This window comes from Oncorhynchus tshawytscha, linkage group LG31, assembly GCF_018296145.1.
Source record: "Oncorhynchus tshawytscha isolate Ot180627B linkage group LG31, Otsh_v2.0, whole genome shotgun sequence".
Classification (NCBI taxonomy): Eukaryota; Metazoa; Chordata; class Actinopteri; order Salmoniformes; family Salmonidae; genus Oncorhynchus; species Oncorhynchus tshawytscha.
The window spans coordinates 10,948,748-10,971,282 of NC_056459.1; the positions used below are offsets into that span (position 1 = coordinate 10,948,748).

Here is a 22,535-nt window from a genome sequence, read left to right on the forward strand (position 1 = left end):
GGTCAGGGTGTGATTTGGGGTGGGCATTATATGTTCTGTGTTCTGTGTTTTTGTATTTCTATGTTTTGGCCGGGTATGGTTCTCAATCAGGGACAGCTGTCTATCGTCGTCTCTGATTGGGAATCATACCTAGGCAGCCTTTTCCCCTTTTGTCATTGTGGGAAGTTATCTTTGTTAGTGGCACTATAGCCCTGTAAGCTTCACGGTTGTTTTTCGTTTGTTGTTTTGTTGGTGACATTTACTAAAATAAAAGTAAAATGTACGCTCACCACGCTGCACTTTGGCCTACTTCTTTCGAGGGCCGTGACATTTAGACACAGTTGCTTTGTTGTTGATGACTTTGGCATGATAGCATTTCCTCTCTATTTGACCTCCTGGTGACTGTGCCAACTGCGTTCTTTCTGTCTCTGTCTGTCTCTGGGTTAAAAATATAGCCTACCAGATGTCAGTTACTGCATTGGTTGTGTGATTATCATATAACCTATTATTAGATTCTAAATGTTTGCTAATAGTTTTTTTCTTGTGTTTTCAGGTGTTTTTCAATGATCATCTCTCCAGCCTTAATGTCGGTTAAAGAAAATCCCTCCAACAACAGAAGTAAAGCAATATCTACAAACATGTCCCCCATCGCAATCACTATGAGAACCTTATGACTTTGGAACGCACGGGTTAGTTTTCTTCGTCAGGGATACTTGAGCTACCACAGCCCTGGGGCCGGAAATGGAGGTGGAGCCGAAGCAGGAGCGGGCGAACCAAAGCAAGGCCGACGCTGTTAAGAGTGACCAGGAGGAGTACGACGCGACGGTCTCTGGCCACACCTGTGGCCTCTGTGGACGGGGCTTCCCTCTCCTGAGCTCGCTGTCCCAGCACATGCGCAGGCACACTGGGGAGAAGCCCTACAAGTGTCCCTACTGTGAACACCGGGCTGCTCAGAAGGGCAGCCTGAAAGCCCACATCCGCAGCCACAAGCTGGGCCTGCTCAACCGGAGCCTGGGCAAGTTGGACTGTGAGGAGGGGGTTGGGGAGCAAGGACAAACACAGGGGGACCCTAAGAAACTGGATAGTCCCGCCGACAACCTCGCCAATGGCACCTCGGCCAAGAAGCACAAAGTCAATGGCAAGATGAAAAGCTCCAAGAAGAAAGGCGAAGAAGCAGTCATCCAGAATGACGGCAAGGAGGACGAGCCGCAAACCATGACTGAGGGCGACTCACTTCCGGGAGGGACCTTCTGGGTGGACAATGGGGACGGTGAGGGTTCCTTTCCCTGTGGCTCTTGCAGCCAGGTCTTCCCCCAGGCCCTGCTCCTCAAGGCCCACATGAAGAAGCATCGAGGCTCCCTGGACCACGGTTGCCGCATTTGTGGCCGGCGCTTCCGCCAGGCCTGGTTTCTCCAGAGCCACATGCGGATTCATCGGGCCAAGAGCCAGCTGCGGGGTGGGAGTGGCGACAGCAGTGAGTCCCAGACCACCCTCAACGGGGTCCCCCGGGAGCCGGCGTCCCTGGTGAACGAGGACTGTCTCTACGAGCTGTGTGCCGGCTGCGGCAACTTCTTCTACGACCGCAAGACCCTCCGGCTGCACGAGAGGGTCCACAAGCAGAGTCACACCCCCAGCAAGCCGCCGCAGCAAGACCCCGGCAACAGCTTGCCGTCACCCGCCGCCAAGAGGCGCTTCCTGGAATGCCTTAACCTCAGGGCAGCCGGGGCTGGAGAGGTAGCTATAGAGGGGAGTCTTGGAAGACGGATCCCCGAGCTGGACCCGGTATGCAGTTACCAGGCCTGGCAGTTGGTCACCAGAAGATGTGTGGTAGAGGTGACAGATAAAAGCCTAGGCTGGGAGGAGAGGCTGGTGGATGCCGAGGTGGCGTTTGCCCGGGAGAAGGGCGAGTATGTGCCTCTGAAACAGGAGAAGCGGAAGAGGCAGCTGGACTCCTCCCAAAGAAAGAAGAAGAAAGGGGCCCAGGATGTTGTCATTAATGGTGGCAGCGGTGGGATCTCCCACCAGCAGGGTGACAGTAGAAATAGCCGCACCTTATTGAATGGGCTCAGCCCAGAGACGTTTGGGATATTGCAGAAAAAGGTGAAATATGGCCATCAGTCCATCAAGCCAGCCACTAAATCAAACTCTGCCAGTCAGCCCAGCACACCAAGACTAGAAGATTCTCTATCTTCCTCTTCCATAAAGAGGAATAGTATCAAGGACCCAACCTATGAAGGTAAGACAAAAAAATGCCTAGATTAGCAGCAAAACTTTGATTTTATTTAAATGACATGACAAAGGGCATCTTGGTCGTATTCACACTTAAAATCCTGATTGAAAAGGGAACATTTTGTTTACTACTACAGCAATAACAATGACCCCCCAAATTTCAGACATTACCATACCAAATTCCATTCCCATACTATATTCTTTGATGTATATCACAGTTTTCAGTGTGATTCAGTCATGTTTGTTTTGGTTTCTATTGCTACTCAGTCCTGAGTTATGGTCAATCTATTTTCACGTGGTAAAAGGGAGACCTCACCTCATGTGTTGATTCATCAATTTACACATCTTAGCATAACTAAACGCCTCTGTGTATGTGGGCACATTTCTCTCCCGAGCTGCTGAGGTATGTAGCATACTTAGCATAGTAGACTGCAGACTGAGCAGTATGTCAAACAGGGACCTGTTCTTATGTTATGGTTTAATTGTCTGTATTCATGTACCGCAACTGATTATTGGAGACAAGACAGTCTGAAAAGTGATGCTGCTTTGACTGTTAAACTCTGACAGGATAATAAATGGTTCCCTTCAGAGTCCTCTTGATAACAGTATTAACCAAGAACCGGAAGTACATGGTAAATATGCCCATATCGAGCAACTCAGAAGTTTGTAATAGACTTTTAATGTTTGAAATTGCACTCATGACATTGATAAGCAAAAGTGATAGATATAATTATGAATTCTGTAGCACTTTCAGTTCAGTTTTCCAGTTAAAAACTGGCCTTCAGTTGCCATGGAGCAGTACTCATACAGGTAAAATGTGTGTTTAGCAGTTGCCTTTAGGTTGCCACTGCAAATTAATTGGTGTTATGGCACCATCGTGTGGCATAGATTGCTCATTACACCCTTCATCCTACATTAAGAAATATGAAAGGCCTTTACATCTGGTACTTTGCTGAATGGGGCATAACCCTTTCTGTACCATTCATATAGGTAAATGACCTATGGAGAGTAGCATGACAATGTACTCCTTCCTCATCCACGTGTTTGTTAAATCATGTTAGCACTTATTAAATCTTCATACTTTGCTGAAGCTCATTTTCTTAAAATGTCTGTTTTTCAATATGAGCTTAGTCTAACTGTACTCTGCAATCCACAGATACCAAGCCATACCTCTGCGAGCACTGTGACTTCCACACCAGTGACCCCTCTTCCTTCACATCCCACATGCACAAGCACCACAAGGACGTCAGGGATGCACATCATCACATACTGGGAGCTATTATGGAAGAACCAAGCCACGACGCTCCCAAGGCCTCAGGTTATGTGGAATATCTCCGGCTGAAGAGCACACTGCTCAGCCAGCCCTACACAAATCCCTACGTCTGTCCTCCTGGCCAGGAGAGGGCGGCATCAAGCTGCCAGTCAGAGAAGTCGAGGAGCCTAAAAGTCAAAGGGCAATCCTCTCAGGATGCCATCATCTACGCCAGTCTCCTCAACCTGTCTGCCCCGCCCGATGGCCAGGAGGAGGATGGTGGTGTGAATCCTGTGGCAGCAGCGTCTGAGGGTAAGCTGGTCAGACACCAGTGTCCGTTCTGCTCCCACACAACCCATTACGTGGAGGTGCTGTGGATCCACCAGCGTGTGGCCCACAGGGTGGATAGTGGCAGCTCCCTGGCCCCCAAGTGGGCCCCATGCGTCACCGGCTTCAAGGGCCCCAAGGCTGCTGGACGGCGCACAGGGCCCCCGCCCTTTCTGGAGGGCAAAGACTGCCCGGCACTCTCAGTCCCCCGGGCCCAGCGCACACAAGCCCCAGGTTCCACCGCCACACATCCTTCAGGAGGAGGCACCAAGAGGCCAAAGACCCACACAAGCAGTACAACTACTACTTCCCAGCCCAACACCAACCAGGCCATGGTGTCAGTGTCGCGTACCTCTACAAGGTTTCCCCCTGGTGGTGGGAAGTCACTCCTACCTCAAAAAAAGAAGTCGAGCCGCCCAACCCATATGGAGGAGGTGGCAAATAAGAGCGTCCGATCTAAAACGAAAGCCCACCCCAAAGCTCCTGCCGCCACCACCACCGCCTCAACCATCATTCAAGGCTTCTCCCAGCAGTCGTCAAGCAGCCCCAAAACCGGACATTATCGGGCGGCTGCCGAGGGAAGGCTGCTTCCACAAGAGGGCCTCGGCTTTATTCTCGCCAGGAACCATGGCTGGGCCGACCACGCGTCCCATCTTACCCCAGACAGAACTCACCTCCACCCCCAGCCCCACCCACACTCCCACAGACGTCCACGGGATCCACCTGCAGCCCTGAAAGGTCAAGACCTTTGGTCAGTCACAAACATGTTTGGGGCGGAGGGCAGCAGCGGGTACCTGGCACCCACCACCCTCCTCGGCCACGGGAAGAGGGAGTCGACTGCTGTGAACAGCAGAGACACCCCGATGGACATGGGCATCTTGGGTCTGTTGAAGAACTACAGCCCCCACGAGCTGGCAGCTCTCTACCAGCACTGGGGCTTTGTAGATCCCAGGTTTGACCCACAAGGTAAGGAGGGATTGAGTGTTGGGTAATGTAGTCCATTAATTGGCAGTGAAAATGGTTTTATAATGTTCACCACACCTACAGAATTCAGCATGTATACAGACACACTGAGAGGGAGAGAAAGATAGACAGACATTCATAAAACTGACCATGTCCTTTACACAGTACACTAAGGTCATTTTGAGAGTAGCAACTCTAACCTGCAGCTTGTCGTCATAGATATCATCATCATCCTCTTTAGCCCTTTGAGTCACATTTAATAACGTGACCTTTAAAAATATTTATATATATTTGTCCTCCACCTTCTCTTTTTCTGTGAGTGTTTTGGCATGAATGCTAATAGCTTTGGGAAACATGTTTACCAAGGCCGACAGAAGGACATGTTTCTGCCGGTGATAGTACCAGTCAAGGAATAGGTCTCTGTCTAGTGATGACCTGTGTGTAAGTCCTGGGGTGGTGTGTGTGTGTGTGCACGCATGTATATGTGTCAGTATGTGCATGCATGGATCACAGTGACACAGATGGGCAGTGTGTGTGTGTGTGTGTCTGAGAGAACGAGAATGATAGAGGTGGCAAGTCCACACACACACAGAGTAAATTCCATGGCCAGGACATCAGAGAGACCTGACACAATTGGAGTGACAGTGGGGGGAAAGCTCAGCAAGCAAGTACAGGGAAGGAGAGAGAGACAGAGGAAAGAGAGGGAGAAACAGGCAGTGAAAGAGTGACCCAGTGAGAGAGATATACAGACATAGAGAGAGAAAGAGCGAGAGGAGTACACCTGACATGTGACACGGGAGCGCTGGCCAAGGGCACATCAAAGAGGCCCGGCAATTTAATTTGCAGTAATTTATGCGCTACTTCCCAGGCAGCCAGGGGGTGGGTCAGGGCTGTCGGGAGGTACACCACCACGATTTGGTACGAAAGTTGCCATCCACTGCCCTGAAGGAAGCTCCACCCCCCCCAGATTAATGGCACATGATGTACTAATGAGCCCTGTACTTTGTGGTCTAGCGGTTGGCATCGCCGCTTCTAGCACACATGTATACCTGTGTCTGCGCGGATTCAAATCTGACCCACAGCCCCTTGACACTGACTCCTATTCTTTCCACGCTATCACGATATGACTTAATTCTGTTCAATTACATTCTGGAAGAAAAACACAAACTAACTAGCCAACTACTGTTTTTGCACAATACATCCCCGCTGTGTGAGATAATTGTCACTATTTTCATGAATGGAACAGGTTAGCTTCCTATCAAACACTGCAATTAGAGCTAGCTGGCTCGCTAACTGTGACTAACAGGTCAGCTGCAATGTAGGTCAGCTAGCTAGCTAGCTAGCATTTCCTTCATAAATGAAGCAAACTATCTAGCTAGCTATCAACCTAGAAAAATAGAGGCAAGAGAGTGGTGTTGAACTACCAGACAGCTTTGTTTATAAACATTCTGATTTGGTCTATAGTCATTCCAAATAATTGGATTTGTGTAAGCATAGGCTGAATGGACTGGTGCGAGTACAGATTTGCACACGCACACTAATGATGAAAAACCATCAAAAAAGTAATTTACATTTCTTTACGAAGTGTTTTTTTTTTGTGTGTGTTTGCATGCATGTCTGCCCTTGTATGTGATTTTTGTCCTTGGATGGCAGTCCTTCAACTTTGAACAAACACATTTGCTTGTGACACTGACCTGTGAAATGTTTTATACATTATTAATCAGATGTCAGTTATGGGGATGTAATTGGTGTGTGTGTGTGTGCATGCTAATAAGATGCCGGGCCACCAGCACAGTGACCATTGATCCTCTGTAGCTCAGTTGGTAGAGCATGGTGCTTGCAAAGCTAAGATAGTGGGTTTGATTCCCGGGACCACCCATACGTAAAATGTATGCACGCATCACTAAGTCGCTTTGGATAAAAGTGTCCGCTTAATGGCGTATATTATAATTTGAACACAATTTCAATGGGAGACTAAAAAATAGAACAAGCAGAAAAGCCATCACTTTTTCCCCTGCATGTCAATCCAAGGCAATATTAACCTGAAATCCAAACGGAATATTGCCCTAGAAATATAGAACCAGTACGTTAACTGACTGTTGCATTATTAAGTTCAGTTTTTTTGGTTGTGAAGGTGTTGGGATTCTAAAGTGTTGCTATGTCTCTTGTTTCTACAGGGACACTGCAGTACAATGGACATTTTGAAAACGAAGTCCATTCCTCCACAGAGGCCTCCAAACAAGTACGGTACTTTTTGTTTGGGTTTTGTTTTGCTGTGACCTTTCTCCCCTTTTTATGATTCCTCACCTGTGCCAGAGTCTGGTTGAGTGCTAATGTTCCCCTGGCCCAATTTATCTATCTGGATTTCAGCTATCGGATAGGATTCAATGCATAGAAATAGAATCTGTCTCCTTACTGTCTGTGCTTCTTTTATATGTGTTTTTCTCTCTTTGCATTCCCGCTATCCTGTCAATAACAAAAATACTAAAGGTATTTAGACCTTTAAAAAAAAAAAATCTCTCGCCACTCCTTTCTGCTCCCAGCTCCGAGAATCCAAAAGAGAAATCAGTGTTTGAAACACTAAAGGCGAGGCAGTGATACTTGGGCGTCTGTGTCAGACGGCTCTTTCTCGGGCTTGGTACGAGGAGCTGACAGGAAAACAAAAACATCTTGACGCCCCCCTCGGGGTAAACAGTCGTGTGTCTCCATATGGCATGTCAACATCCTGCCAATCATGACCACATGCAGGCCCTCCTGGACACTCTCTACCTGCCTGTCTGTTCTCTTTTACTTACTTCGTCTTCTTCTGTTGCCTTTGCAACGTGTGAGACGTGAGGACACATTGACACACACCGAAAGATGAACTCACGCACTCTCGCACAAACTGACATTTTTGCACATTCGGAAACACACAGTCGGAGTTATACTTGCACACACACAAATACACTTATAGAAAGACAACTGACACTCAGCAACACGCGCACACACACAAACGTGTCTTGGTGTGATCTGTGATCTGACTCCATTTTGCCCCTTGTCTCTGTCCTCTGCAGGTAATCGGCTGTTCCGCTACTTCAACAGCCTCTCTCAGGAAGGGGACATGAGAACTCCACATGCCACATGCCCTGAAAACTCCACTTCCCAAAATGCATTGTTGCAAAATGAAAGGCCTGCAGTCTCTCACAGGAACCAAGCCATGACTACAGGAGCTCTTCACTTTAGGGGCCCAATTGTCTCAAGGGACACTCTTTGTTTACAACTAACTAATCCACCCGGACAAAAGGAGTTACCATAACATGCGGACGTGACAGAGTGGAAATTCTTCCCCAACTGGAGTGTACACTCACAACCGTCTGCACTGTAACTCAACAAGCACCGTCAATGTGTCGGACCCAGAAAGGCTAAGGCATTTCTGCATCCAGAGCAACAGAACTTCTCAGGAAGGCAGTAGCGATGCACTGAACCATCTGCTACGTCACCCACTGGGCTTAGATCACAGGAGGTTGGTGGCACCTTAATTGGGACAGACTGGTTCATGGTAATGGCTGGAGCAGTATAAGTGAAATGGTATCAAATACATGATTTCCATGTGTTTGGTGCCATTCTGTTCGCTCCGTTCCAGTCATTATTATGAGCTGTCCTCCCCTCAGCAGCCTCCACTTAGATGTTTCTGTGGTGAAAGTATACTGATTTAGAGATGGTGCAGTTGGGTTAGATAACTGATCCTAAATCAGTTGTTAAATGGCAGGAAACCAGGATCCCCCAGGAAGTTTTATGTAACCTTTAAACCCTTTAAATCCATGTCAGAGAAAAAAAAAAGCAAAGACTGAAACTTTCATGTTATAGCCCTCCAGAGAATTGTTAGAAAAGGGTGAAGTAATCAGATTGGTATGTGTATTTGTTTTAGTCATCTGTTTATTTGAGCTTTTGGCACTTTTTTTCTGTGGTATTTGGAAACGGTTTGGATTGGTCAGGTCAGCCAGCTCACACCAGCAATGTTACTACCTACCTTTTAAAGCTGGAATCCTTAATGGTGAAACCACCACGTCCGTTTGTGATATTACCACGGCAAAGAAGTTTTCCCTCGGACATTGCGCGATGCTCCCCAGGCTCTGCTTCGTCCCAAAAAACGAAAACTATAACAAAGGCTGTGGGGCGGACAGTTTCCTCAACTTATTACTCCGTCTTTAAGCAACAATAATGAGGCAGCTGTTTGTGACTTACCAGCCATCTCCAGCCATGTTTACACGAACAGCAAGCATGCTAGACTCTGTTGACCTGGGATGTGGTGGAGGGTAAATGCACGTAAACGTCGGCAGGTAGCCTCGGCAGGTAGCCTCGAGGTTAGACTGTTGGGCCAGTAACAGGGGACGCAAGCAGAGAGAGGTTAGTGCAGTGTTTCCCAAACTTGGGGTCGGGGCCCTATGTGGGTTCCCCTGAGAAAATCTGTACTAATATTATTAAACAACTTTTAAAAACAAAAACATATTGTTCATTATTTCCCCATGTCCTACATTCCCTATAGGCCTACATTAAAATGCCATCAACATGCAAACAATACAGTTATGAAAATAGGTTATAGTTTGTATAGGTGGTTGTTTGTCTTATCTCGATCGCCCACTAGAGGTCATGGTTTAACCACCTTTTTTTTTACCTCTACATCACAGCTTCTGACTAGCACCTAGATGGAGTATGTGTGTTCTATTTTAGTTCTGTTGCGTTAAGTCTATGTCCACTCAAGTTGATATCCCAACGTTGAAAGACTGGATTCTCCGTGTTAAAATGAAATAGATTCCATCGCTAGGGAACACTGACGATGCGGAACATGTTTCTCAGACCTCAGAAAATGGTGTTCTGTTGAGAATTTTTTTTTTTTGTGTGTTCTGTTCTGATAATTCCACTTCCCAGGCCATCTGATCCAGTTGGAACTTAAAATGAATCCAGAATGAATGGAAAAGAAAAGCACTATGTAACTTACAGATTTGCAGCGCTTCATGAGTATAGTTGGATCGACACAACCAACGGTTGTGAACTTGAACAGAAGGCCACTTTTGAGGTTTGAGAACAGAAAATGTCTGAGAAGGTAGATGTGCAGTTTGACTCCATGAAAATCACGACTCTTCACTGAGGAGGATTGTGGGTTCGGTCTTGGACTGTCTGTGTTTAGTTCCTTTTTGCAGTGTTTTATTTTGGTGTTTTGCTGAATCACTGGGTATCTCTGTCTTAGAAATGGCTTCTGCAGTGTTTTCAAGTTATTTTAGCTGCCCACAAGGAAGGAAAGCCATACATGTTAAACAGTACCAATCTGATGTATTTACTTCGTTATTTATCAAATATTATATGATAGTTATCCACCTTGATCGATTGTCGTATGTAAAAAAAAATATATATAATTTATGATTTGAAGTCAATTATAAAATGGCCGACTTTTGTAATAAGAAAAGGTTGGTGCTTTAGAGGGACGTATTTCTCAGAATGCTTCATGAAGACTAGCTGTGTTTGTTAATGGTGCTCAGATATTCTTTTAGGACTTTAGATGGTGGGGTTGTATTTTCAAAGTATTTATATGGCACAATACCTGTTAGTACAAATAAAACTTGCTATATTTACATGGGCATGGTTTTGGTCATTTTGTTATCCTTGAGGCTCTTTCATCAGCCTTTGAGGTGATATGTTTATGACACACATGATTGTGATTATGTAACATGAAAATAGTTGTTTAACAGTGCTTAGTAAAGCACTCACAACATTTATTATTTCTAAATTAGCTGTTTTATTAGAAAGTAAAAAGTGTTACCAAGCACTCTGGAAGGAATTTGACATTCATTTTTTGAGAGGACAATCCAGGTGTACAAAACATTAGGAACACCTTCCTAAATTGAATCGCACCCCCCTTTGCCCTCAGAACAGCCTCAATTTGTCGGGGAATGGACTCTACAAGGTGTCGAACGTTCCACAGGGATGCTGGCCCATGTTGACTCCAATGCTCACAGTTGTCAAGTTGGCTGGATGTTCTTTGGGTGGTGACCATTCTTCATACACATGGGAGACTGTTGAGTGTGAAAAATTCAGCAGCGTTGCAGTTCTTGACACTAAAACCGGTGTGCTTGGCATATACTACCATGCCCCGTTCAAAGGCACTTAAATCTTTTGTTTTGCCCATTCACCCTCTGAATGGCACTCATATAATCCATGTCTCAAGGCTTAAAAATCCATCTTTAACTTGTCTAGTCCCCTTCATCTACACATTCAAGTGTATATAACAATTGACATCAATAAGGGATCATACCTTTCACCTGGTAAGTCTATGTAAATGATTTACGCATAATACTCTAATGTCAAAGTAAAAAATAAATAAAATAAAAAATAAAAATAAAATGTATATGTTTTGATTAGATACTGATATATTTTCATAAGTATTCAACCCCCCTGAGTCAATGCATGTTACAATCAACTTTGGCAATGATTGCTGCTGTGAGTCTTTCTGGGTAAGTCTCCCAAGTGCTTTGCAAACCTGGATTGTACAATATTACAATTACAATATACTTAAAAATTTCCTCAAGCTCTGTCAAGTTGGTTTTTGATCATTGCTAGACTGCCGTTTTCAAGTCTTGCCATAGACTTTCAAGACGATTTTAAGTCAAAACTGTATCTTGGCCACTCAGGAACATTCAATGTCATCTTGGTAAGTAACTCCAGTGTATATTTGGTCATAGATTTTAGGTTATTGTCCTGCTGAATGTGTCTGTTGGAAGCAGTCTGAACCAGGTTTTCCTCAAGGACTGCACTGCCTGTGCTTAGGTCTGTTCCTTTTCATTTCATCCTAAAAAAACTCCCTAGTCCTTGCCGATGACAAGCATACCCATAACATGGGCTCCCGACTGGAGAAGCAGTCTAAGGCACTTCATCTCAGGCTAGAGGCGTCACTACAGAACCTGGTTCGATCCCAGGCTGTATCACAACTGGCCATGATCGGGAGTCCCATAGGAAATGCACAATTGGCTCAGCGGTGTCTGGGTTAGGGGAAGGCATCATTGTAAATAATCATTTGTTTTTAACTGACTTGCCTAGTTAAATAAAGGTTAAATCAGATAAAATAACATGATGCAGCCGCCACCATGCTGGAAAATATTAAGAGTGGTATTCAGTGATGTGATTCGTTGGATTTCCCCCAAACACAAGGTTTTGTATTAAGACAAAAAATGTATTTCTTTGCCACATTTTTTGCAGTATTACTTTAGTGCCTTACTGCAAACACGATGCATGTTTTGGAATATTTTTAGTCTGTATAGGCTTCTTTTTTTCACTCTGTCATTTAGGTTAATACCGTAACTACAATGTTGTTTATCCATCCCTCTCTTGGCAGGTTTTTTGTTAGTCTTTCCATTTTTTAATAATGGATTTCATGGTGCTCCGTGGGTTATTCAAAGTTTCGCATGTTTTTTTATAAGCCAACCCTGATCTGTACTTCTCCATAACGTTGTCCCTGACCTGTTTGGAGCGCTCCTTGGTCTTCATGGTGCCGCTTGCTTCGTGGTGCCCATTGCTTAGTGGTGTTGCACACTCTGGGGCCTTTCAGAACAGGTGTATATAGACTGAGATCATGTGATAGATCATGTGACAATCAGATTGCACACAGGTGTACTTTATTTAACTAATTATGTGACTTCTGAAGGTAATTGGTTGCACCAGATCTTATTTAGGGGCTTCGTAGCAAAAGGGGTGAATACATATGCACGCACTACTTTTCCGTTTCTACATTATTATTTTTTTTTAAACAAGTTATTTATTTCACTACACCAATTTGGACTATTTTGTGTATGTCCATCACATGAAATCCAAATAAAAATCTATTTAAATTACAGGTTGTAATGCAACAAAAAAGGAAAAATGCCAACGGGGATGAATCATTTTGCACGGCACTGTACCTACTGTAAAATATGGTGGTGGATCTTTGATGTTATGGGGTTATTTTGCTTCCACTGGTCCTCGGGCCCCTTTTAAGATCAGCGGAACAATTCACTTTACCCAGGACTAGGACAGTTTATCCAAAAACCTTGTTTCCCATTCTAGGAGGCTGCAAGTGGATATTCCAGCAAGACAATAACCCAAAGCACTCATCAAAATCTACAAATAAGTCAGACCTTATCCAAGAGAGAGTAGTGTGTTAACCCATAAGAGTCTAAGCCCTGTCTAAGCTACTAAGCTATATGAAATTATTTTAATTTGTGTGCAGTTGATTCCTACCCTAACTTCATGTCTAGCTCCCAGTTCAACCCTAATCCTAGCCTCAACCCTAACCCCACCTTCCATGTGTACCTCCCAGTTCAACCCTAACCCTAGCCTCAACCCTAACCCCGCCTTCCATGTCCACCTCCCAGTTCAACCCTAAACTGCTAAACGCAGTCATAGTGTAAGTACAATTTCTATCAGGAGATGGCGCACAATACCAAGGTTAGGGTGGATCAGAGTTCAGCTGCAAAGGATGAAACACATCAAATAGTATTACACATGGCTCATTTATAGACAAAATGTTGATAACGTCACCACACCACATACATAATACAAGGAATATTGCCATAACAATGTTAATAAAAGTACAGATTGTGAAGTGTGGATTGTCAAAAGACATAAACAACAAACCTCTGGATAGACAGCCGTTGAAACAAAGGCAATAAATGGGGCAGCTAAGGACAGATCAGTTTTTCTCTTTCACCCAAAATGACTGAGATTGGGTTTAAGCTGAGGTAAACGGGCCCCACAGCCACACTCAGGTGTGAAAATTCTGGTAAAACCATTTTTGTTTACTGAGCACAAAACATCATAAAACTAAATCAACGGTTTCAGTCCATGCCTCGAATCTTTACATCCGTTCGGTTCCATTGCTTCCTCTTGGATCCACTCTATGAACGCATTCGTCCGATGCCCTTTGAACAGACACAAACACACACACACACACACACACACACACACACACACACACACACACACACACACACACACACACACACACACACACACACACACACACACACACACACACACACACACACACACACACACACACAGCCATAGTAAAGTGTAACTATCACATCCTGTTTGTCAATGGGACCGCATCATCTCTAGGCGTGGTGACAGTGTCAGTCATCTGCCTAAAATACACAGATCATGGCCAGAGCCATGAGCAGAGGACCAGTGAGAGTCATGTTGGCCATAGGGCCCGAGAGTAGATCATGTCACCAGTCTGGCTGGGAGAAGGAGATGGGTTGGCATATGTTCTTTGACAGGAAACTGCCTCGCTTTAGTTCACCCCTTTGCAGGCAAGAGGAGAGACTGACTGGTGGCTGATCGGAGTGACAGGCTTCTCCTGTTCTGTTGGTCCATGTGAGGTGGATCTCTCTCTGTGTGTGTGTGTGTGTGTGTGCGTGCGTGTTTGTTGGGGTCATATGCACACTGCTCGATTTCTGCAGAGATAAACCGTCTACTGTGGGAGGTAATATCACACACACACACGCACATTTTAAATAATTTATTTGAATACACCAATCAAATTGACAAAAAAGGAACCAAACATTTCAAAGGTCCCTGTATGCATGGCACTCAAGGGTACAAAAGCACCTCCTACAAAGAGCTAGGCTGTCCACGACAGCTGAAACAAAGCAGTACCTAGCCAATTGCTTTGCCCTAGTTTTTGTCAGGCCTGCAATCTGGAGGCCACACACACACACACACACACACACACACACACACACACACACACACACACACACACACACACACACACACACACACACACACACACACACACACACACACACCATTAAGGTAGTCCATTGTATCCAATGATGAATTCCACTACTGCTTGTGGGTTCGCTGATGACTGTATAATCCGATGCAGAATGCACATTCTCTGCCACAGACAGGGCACACAAAGGCCTGTCTTGTTGAGGCTGGTGAAGGCATGGTCATATTTCTTCTCTGTCGCTTCACCAGGTGACATTCAGTGCTCTTTTCCTCGGTCAACTGCACTCCTTGAAGGCAGAGGCCACGCAGGTAGAGCGGTCCTCAGCAACAGTCTGGAGGGAGGCGCGTTTATCCCCAACTTCTTCAGTGATGTCTTCAGTTGGTCCTTTAGCCACGTTTTCTGCCCACCTGCATAGTGACGGCCCAGTTATAGCGGTCCGTATAGCATCTTTCGCGTCAGGCCAAGCCGTCTAAGCGGGTGGTGTGTGATGGATGCATCAATGCTCATGCAGTTGGTTCTCTTTAGGATCTCTGAGTGCGGAACACGGCCCTGTCCGATCAATTTCAAAATGTTTTGGAGGCATTTTATGTGAAAGGACTGTGTCAGCTGTAGACCGTCCATGTTCAAATTGTATTGGTCACGTACACATATTTTGCAGATGTTATCGCAAGTGCAGTGAAATGCTTAGTTGTGACTATTTAACAGTCTGATGGCCTGTAGACAGAAGCTGTTTTTCCGTCTCCCGGTCCCAGCTTTAATGCACCTTTACGGTCTCTGTTTCACATCCATAAAATGAGTGTAGAGACACAACCAAACTTCTGCACCTGACTCCATCCTGGACCAAGCACACACCCTTGCCTCACACCCTTGCCTCACACCAGTGCCAACTCCAAAGAGTTCAGATTCCTGACCAACAATTGTTACTCTGGCACCATCCCCTCATGAAACTGAGGCAGGATGTTCACAAATTTCCCTGGGCAGCCCTACTGCAGGATAACCTTGCACAATGTCGGTGCACAATGTTGATGGCTTTGGAGAGGTCCACAAAGGCCATGAACAGGTGTTGTTTCTGTTCACAGCATTTTTTTCTGCATTTGGCGTGCACTGAAGATCATGTCCACCGTGCCTCTGTGCTTTCTTAAGCCGCACTAGGACTCCGGTATCAGGTCTTCAGTGATGGTGACGACGAGTCTGCAGACGTTGCCAGCAACTGCAAGGAGGGGTATGCCCCTGGTGTTGCCGCAGATGGATTTGTCTCCCTTGTTGTTGAATGTGGTGACAATGATTGCATCCCTCCATTGATGGGGGATGCTCTCTAGACCACATATCTAAGATGATGAACAGAAAAACACCTTTGAACTCAGCAGGGATGGAGTCAGGTCCAGGAGTTTGGTTGTTCTTCAGTGACCTGATGGCAGCGCAGACCTGGGTGGCCGATTAAGGTTCTGGATGGTGGGCAGGGTTGTGAGCTCCTCCAGCACTGAGTAGTCACCTGGGTCGGCTGGTTTAAGAGGGCTTCAAAGTGTTTTCCACCTCTGTAATATCTTAGTTTGAGAGTGGACCAATCTGTACTTCTGAAGAGAGAGAGAGAGAGAGAGAGAGAGAGAGAGAGAGAGAGAGAGCAACTCCTTGGGCCATGCATGGGTAATCTTCAGTGCATCATAACAGTTGTGCATGTCATACAGTGCCTTGCGAAAGTGTTTGCCCCCCTTGAACTTTGCGACCTTTTGCCACATTTCAGGCTTCAAACATAAAGATATAAAACTGTATTTTTTTGTGAAGAATCAACAACAAGTGGGACACAATCATGAAGTGGAATGACATTTATTGGATATTTCAAACTTTTTTAACAAATCAAAAACTGAAAAATTGGGCGTGCAAAATTATTCAGCCCCCTTAAGTTAATACTTTGTAGCGCCACCTTTTGCTGCGATTACAGCTGTAAGTCGCTTGGGGTATGTCTCTATCAGTTTTGCACATCGAGAGACTGAAATTTTTTCCCATTCCTCCTTGCAAAACAGCTCGAGCTCAGTGAGGTTGGATGGAGAGCATTTGTGAACAGCAGTTTTCAGTTCTTTCCACAGATTCTCGATTGGATTCAGGTCTGGACTTTGACTTGGCCATTCTAACACCTGGATATGTTTATTTTTGAACTATTCCATTGTAGATTTTGCTTTATGGTTTGGATCATTGTCTTGTTGGAAGACAAATCTCCGTCCCAGTCTCAGGTCTTTTGCAGACTCCATCAGGTTTTCTTCCAGAATGGTCCTGTATTTGGCTCCATCCATCTTCCCATCAATTTTAACCATCTTCCCTGTCCCTGCTGAAGAAAAGCAGGCCCAAACCATGATGCTGCCACCACCATGTTTGACAGTGGGGATGGTGTGTTCAGGGTGATGAGCTGTGTTGCTTTTACGCCAAACATAACGTTTTGCATTGTTGCCAAAAAGTTCAATTTTGGTTTCATCTGACCAGAGCACCTTCTTCCACATGTTTGGTGTGTCTCCCAGGTGGCTTGTGGCAAACTTTAAACGACACTTTTTATGGATATCTTTAAGAAATGGCTTTCTTCTTGCGACTCTTCCATAAAGGCCAGATTTGTGCAATATACGACTGATTGTTGTCCTATGGACAGAGTCTCCCACCTCAGCTGTAGATCTCTGCAGTTCATCCAGAGTGATCATGGGCCTCTTGGCTGCATCTCTGATCAGTCTTCTCCTTGTATGAGCTGAAAGTTTAGAGGGACGGCCAGGTCTTGGTAGATTTGCAGTGGTCTGATACTCCTTCCATTTCAATATTATCGCTTGCACAGTGCTCCTTGGGATGTTTAAAGCTTGGGAAATCTTTTTGTATCCAAATCCGGCTTTAAACTTCTTCACAACAGTATCTCGGACCTGCCTGGTGTGTTCCTTGTTCTTCATGATTCTCTCTGCGCTTTTAACGGACCTCTGAGACTATCACAGTGCAGGTGCATTTATACGGAGACTTGATTACACACAGGTGGATTGTATTTATCATCATTAGTCATTTAGGTCAACATTGGATCATTCAGAGATCCTCACTGAACTTCTGGAGAGAGTTTGCTGCACTGAAAGTAAAGGGGCTGAATAATTTTGCACGCCCAATTTTTCAGTTTTTGATTTGTTAAAAAAGTTTGAAATATCCAATAAATGTCGTTCCACTTCATGATTGTGTCCCACTTGTTGTTGATTCTTCACAAAAAAAGACAGTTTTATATCTTTATGTTTGAAGCCTGAAATGTGGCAAAAGGTCGCAAAGTTCAAGGGGGCCGAATACTTTCGCAAGGCACTGTATCTGTCTGAAAAAGAATGGATTTCTTATGCTTTGGAGATCCACCACTCATTTTGTAGATATCGTAGAGCACTTCTGTGCCCCCTTCCGCTACACTTGTCATTGCTTTTTGAGGGCCTCAGAAGTAGGCTTGTTGAGTTTTCATTGAACCAGTCCTGGTGTTTCTTTCTGTTGTAGCCAATGGAGTGGGCTGCTGACTCATAGAAGGATGTTAGGAATGACAATTTGTCATCAGTCGCACAAGTCTGCATTCAGGAGAGTCTCAATGTTTTCTAGTTTTTCTTATAGAGAGCGACGTAGGTTGTTACCTGCCTCTGTTTCCTGAAGTCGAGCAGAGTGCTGGCTTTTTTTTTGTGGACTTCTTGAGGTGGATGGCTGGGCGAACCTTCATTCTGAGCTTGGTGAACATAATCCGATGATCTGTCCAGCACTCCGCTCTTCACGTGGCTAGCGTAATGATCGTGGGTGCATCCAGGAGGTTTTGTATTGGCATGACCAACGCCGTGCTGTCCTATCACTCCACTCCATCTCACAATCTCTCCCCACTCTTGCGTTGAGTACATATTTGGGTACTCTGTGGAGGGCCTCGTCCAGAATCCTGTAAAGGTGTAGCCCTCGCTAATTGCCGGTCTTTTGCATCATCTTCTGATGGTCGAGTTGGTGCATAAGCACTGAGGAGAGTGGCATGCTGCTTTTCAACGAGGGGAATGCGGAGTGACATTAGCCTTTCGCTAATGCCAGTTGGTGTTTCTGTGAGATTTGACAGGAGGCAGTTCTTCATGGCAATGCCCATATCCTGCAGACGTTGTCCTTCTGGGTGGTATCCCTTCCAAAAGAAGGTGTAGCCCCTCCTTCCTCCCTGAGCGACCCAGCAGCCTGGTCTCACTGAGAACAGAGATGTCAATGTTATATCGCTTCACCTGCTGCATTGAGTGCAGTACTTCGTTTGGGCCTGTCGGCACCCTGGCTCGAGTCCTTATGTTCCATTTTGCAAGTCATAAGGGGACATATTTCATCTTGTTTAGGTTTTGACCGCTGAAATGGAATGTTGTGATAGTGGCCTATCCAGGAGAGTTAGAGTGGGCAATGTTTAGGTCACATTTTCTAGACCTTTCTCCAGTCGGCGTGAGCAGTGTGTCTCCAAAATACAGCTGCTCACATTCCAGCTGATGACGACCAACAGCCTTGTGAATCTACCGTGCAGGGTCTTTTTACATTTTTGCTATTAACGTGCCATTTTATTTTCAACCAGAGCCTTTGAATTGTTTAATTGTGTAGCAGGCTCAAGGGTGTGGGGTTTCCACATCACCAAAACTTGCACCAGTAGCACAAATAGAATGCAAATGGGAAGTCTATGGTTTTTTTTGGTACACTGGGGAAGAAGAGGGAATTCACCAATCACCTCACTGTCCACAAGCCATTCTCTTTGTCCATTCTGTTTTCCAGGGATAATCCTCACACTCGGGTCCTCAGCCAATCCGGTCCGGTACACAATTCAGGTAGACCGACAGTCCAGGTCACAATGGGTAATCATACAGATAGTATTCTCTCTTCTCCCACTCTTCATAATGCTATTGGTCCTCTCCTACTCTGCCCCTTTGTGCAGGCTGCTTCCTCCTTTATCCCCAAACACTCCCTGGCTTAACAAACCACAGCCTTGCCTTATTGGGGCAGGAAGTCCATATAAGGCCCGGGGGGTGGAGCCAATGGACTGCCAGATATATCCCCTCAATAAACACTCCCTTCTACTCCTCTGCTGTCTGGCCCCCCCAGCTCCCTAGAGCATACTTCCTGGAGAGGGCATTGGCATTTCTATGGGCTGCACCTGATATTCTGACAACAGAGAAAGCAAAGGGCTGTAAGGATAGGAACCAGTGGGTGACCCGGGCGTGACTGTCCTTATTCCATGACATCCAAACCAAATCAAATCAAATCAAATCAAATTTATTTATATAGCCCTTCGTACATCAGCTGATATCTCAAAGTGCTGTACAGAAACCCAGCCTAAAACCCCAAACAGCAAGCAATGCAGGTGTAGAAGCACGGTGGCTAGGAAAAACTCCCTAGAAAGGCCAAAACCTAGGAAGAAACCTAGAGAGGAACCAGGCTATGTGGGGTGGCCAGTCCTCTTCTGGCTGTGCCGGGTGGAGATTATAACAGAACATGGCCAAGATGTTCAAATGTTCATAAATGACCAGCATGGTCGAATAATAATAAGGCAGAACAGTTGAAACTGGAGCAGCAGCACAGTCAGGTGGAAGTTGAAACTGGAGCAGCAGCATGGCCAGGTGGACTGGGGACAGCAAGGAGTCATCATGTCAGGTAGTCCTGGGGCATGGTCCTAGGGCTCAGGTCAGTTGAAACTGGAACAGCAGCATGGCCAGGTGGACTGGGGACAGCAAGGAGTCATCATGTCAGGTAGTCCTGGAGCTCAGGTCCTAGGGCTCAGGTCCTCCGAGAGAGAGAAAGAAAGAGAGAAGGAGAGAATTAGAGAACGCACACTTAGATTCACACAGGACACCGAATAGGACAGGAGAAGTACTCCAGATATAACAGACCGTCGTGAGACAGGTTAGTTTTACCCTACTGATGATGTGTTGTTGCAATAGTAAAACCAATGGTTCATGGCCTGTTACGAGGGTGACTTGCAGTCCCAATAAGTAATACTTCAGCGTTTCTAGAGCCCACTTGATCGCTAGGCATTCTTTCTCCACCGTGGAATATATTTGTTCCTGCGGCAACAGCTTCCGGCTAATGTACATGACTGGGTGTTCCTCACCTTCTTGGAGCTGTGATAGAACGGCACCCACCCCTGTTTTGGACGCATTGGTCTGAACCACCAGTGGTTTGGAGAAGTCTGGTGTCACCAGCATGGGTACAGAACACGGTGCTCACTTTAGGTCCTGGAAGGCTTTCTCTGACTCCTCGGTCCACTTCACCTGCTTCTTGGTGAGGGGACAGGGCCAGTCACGAATCGCTTCCACTGACTCTTTTTCCCGTTAGGCCTCCTGCAGTGCCTTCTTCTGAAGGGAGATCTCCTGCTCCCTCTTAGCTAGCTGCTCCTGTAAGGCGGATGGTTGCCTTCTCTGTCAGAATCCTGAGCTGCAGGTCGTCTGCTGCTTGGAGGGCCTCCATCTTCAGTGTGGCCTCATCTCTGCTCCTCTCTCTCCTGCTCCCTCAGTTCCCTCAGAGCAGCCTCCAGGCTCTGCTGTAGCTCTGCAGCTCTCTGCTGATTGAGGATCACCTCCCCTCTCAGAGCGTCTACCGCCTCCTCCTGGAGGGCTACAGCCTGGGCCTCCTGCAAGACCTTCTGTAGCTAGCTGTCCTTCTGCTGCTGGACAAGCTGGTCCTTCAGCTCTCTAAGGGTCTCCTGCTTTTCCTCCTTCTGCCTGGCAAGATCCTCCCTCATAGCAACATTCTGCTCTTCCAGGCTATGCTGGAGCTCTGCAGATCTCTGCTGATTGAGGGACACCTACCCTCTCAGTGCATCCTTGGCCTCCCTCTCCTGGAAGACTGTGGCCTGCACCTCCTGCAGCAGTCCCTCCTGTAGGTAGTTGTCCTCCTGCTGCTTGACCAGCCGGCGCAGGATTTCCTTTTTCAAAACCTTGTACTGCATCGCCTGGTCAACCGTCAGGTCCTGATAGGTCTAGCCGCCGTCCTTTCGAAGGCTTGTAGGTAAGCCTCGATGTCGTCAGACTCTGCCAGCTTCAGTAGAAACCTACTGGGTTTAGGACGAGAGACTGCTGCGCCTGCCGCTATGCCGGCCTGCGCGGCTGTCAGCTGGCTGAGTTCAGCTCGCGGGAGAGCGGTCTGCTGATGCTGTTAATCCAGCAGCTCCCGATGCATAGCCTGCTGTGCTATGTTAGCCTCCACCAGCTGTCTTTCCACTGCTTCCATTGTGCTCTGTGTCTGTTTAGTTATCGAGCTTGGTTTGGGTTGCCCGCATTCTACACCATATGTAGCAGGCTCAAGGGTGTGGGGTTTCCACATCACCAAGTTCAATAACAAATCTTGCACTAGTAGCACAAATAGAATGCAAATGGGAAGTTTATTAGGGGTTTTGGTACACTGGGAAGGAAGGGGGAATTCACCAATCACCTCACAGTCCACAAGCCGTTCTCTTTGTCCGTTCCAATTTCCAGGGGTAATCCTCACACTTGGGTCCTCAGCCAATCCGGTCCAGTACACAAGGCGGGTTGTCCGACAGTCCAGGTCACGATGGGTAATCTCACAGATAGTATTCTCTCTTCTCCCACTCTTCATAATGCTATTGGTTCTCTCTTACTCTGCCCTTTGTGCAGGCTGCTTCCTCCTTTATCCCCAAGCACTCCCTGGCTTAACGAACCACAGCCTTGCCTCGTTGGGGCAGGAACTCCATACAAATCCCGGGGATGGATCCAACAGGCTGTCAGATATTTCCCCTCAATAACCACTCCCATAAACTCCCCCTGCCATCTGCCACAATTGGTAAGGGCGTTTCCAATGTGAATCCACATTTGAGTGGGAAAAACGACCTGTAGTACATCATGTTTTGTGACGAGAAAAAGGATAGCGTAGTTTAGTCGCTGAACACAGTTTCCAAATTAGGACAGACTCCGAGAACGTGGCAGGCTGCCTCACAGTCTGAGGCTGGCCTAATATGGACATACCTGGCGCTCATACCGTCATTGCCACCTAATCATCCCCAGCTTCCAATTGGCTCATTCATCTCCCCTCCTCTCAAATCAA

At 46.3% G+C, this 22,535-nt stretch overlaps 1 protein-coding gene across 2 annotated transcripts in view; it reads left to right on the plus strand.

The window, feature by feature from the left end:
* Nucleotides 1–22,535, plus strand: part of LOC112229718 (zinc finger protein 516-like) — a 47,047-nt gene that overhangs the window by 19,384 nt on the left and 5,128 nt on the right. The window contains exons 2-5 of one of the 2 annotated variants that reach the window (XM_042310270.1): nt 533–2,215; nt 3,365–4,753; nt 6,928–6,992; nt 7,804–10,359. In XM_042310270.1, the coding sequence (XP_042166204.1) occupies nt 721–2,215; nt 3,365–4,753; nt 6,928–6,992; nt 7,804–7,854 (3,000 nt within the window). In that variant the 5' untranslated portion in view covers nt 533–720 and the 3' untranslated portion in view covers nt 7,855–10,359. Of the gene's footprint in view, nt 1–532; nt 2,216–3,364; nt 4,754–6,927; nt 6,993–7,803; nt 10,360–22,535 lie in introns of those variants that run through there. The other variant, XM_024395705.2, reaches the window with a different exon arrangement.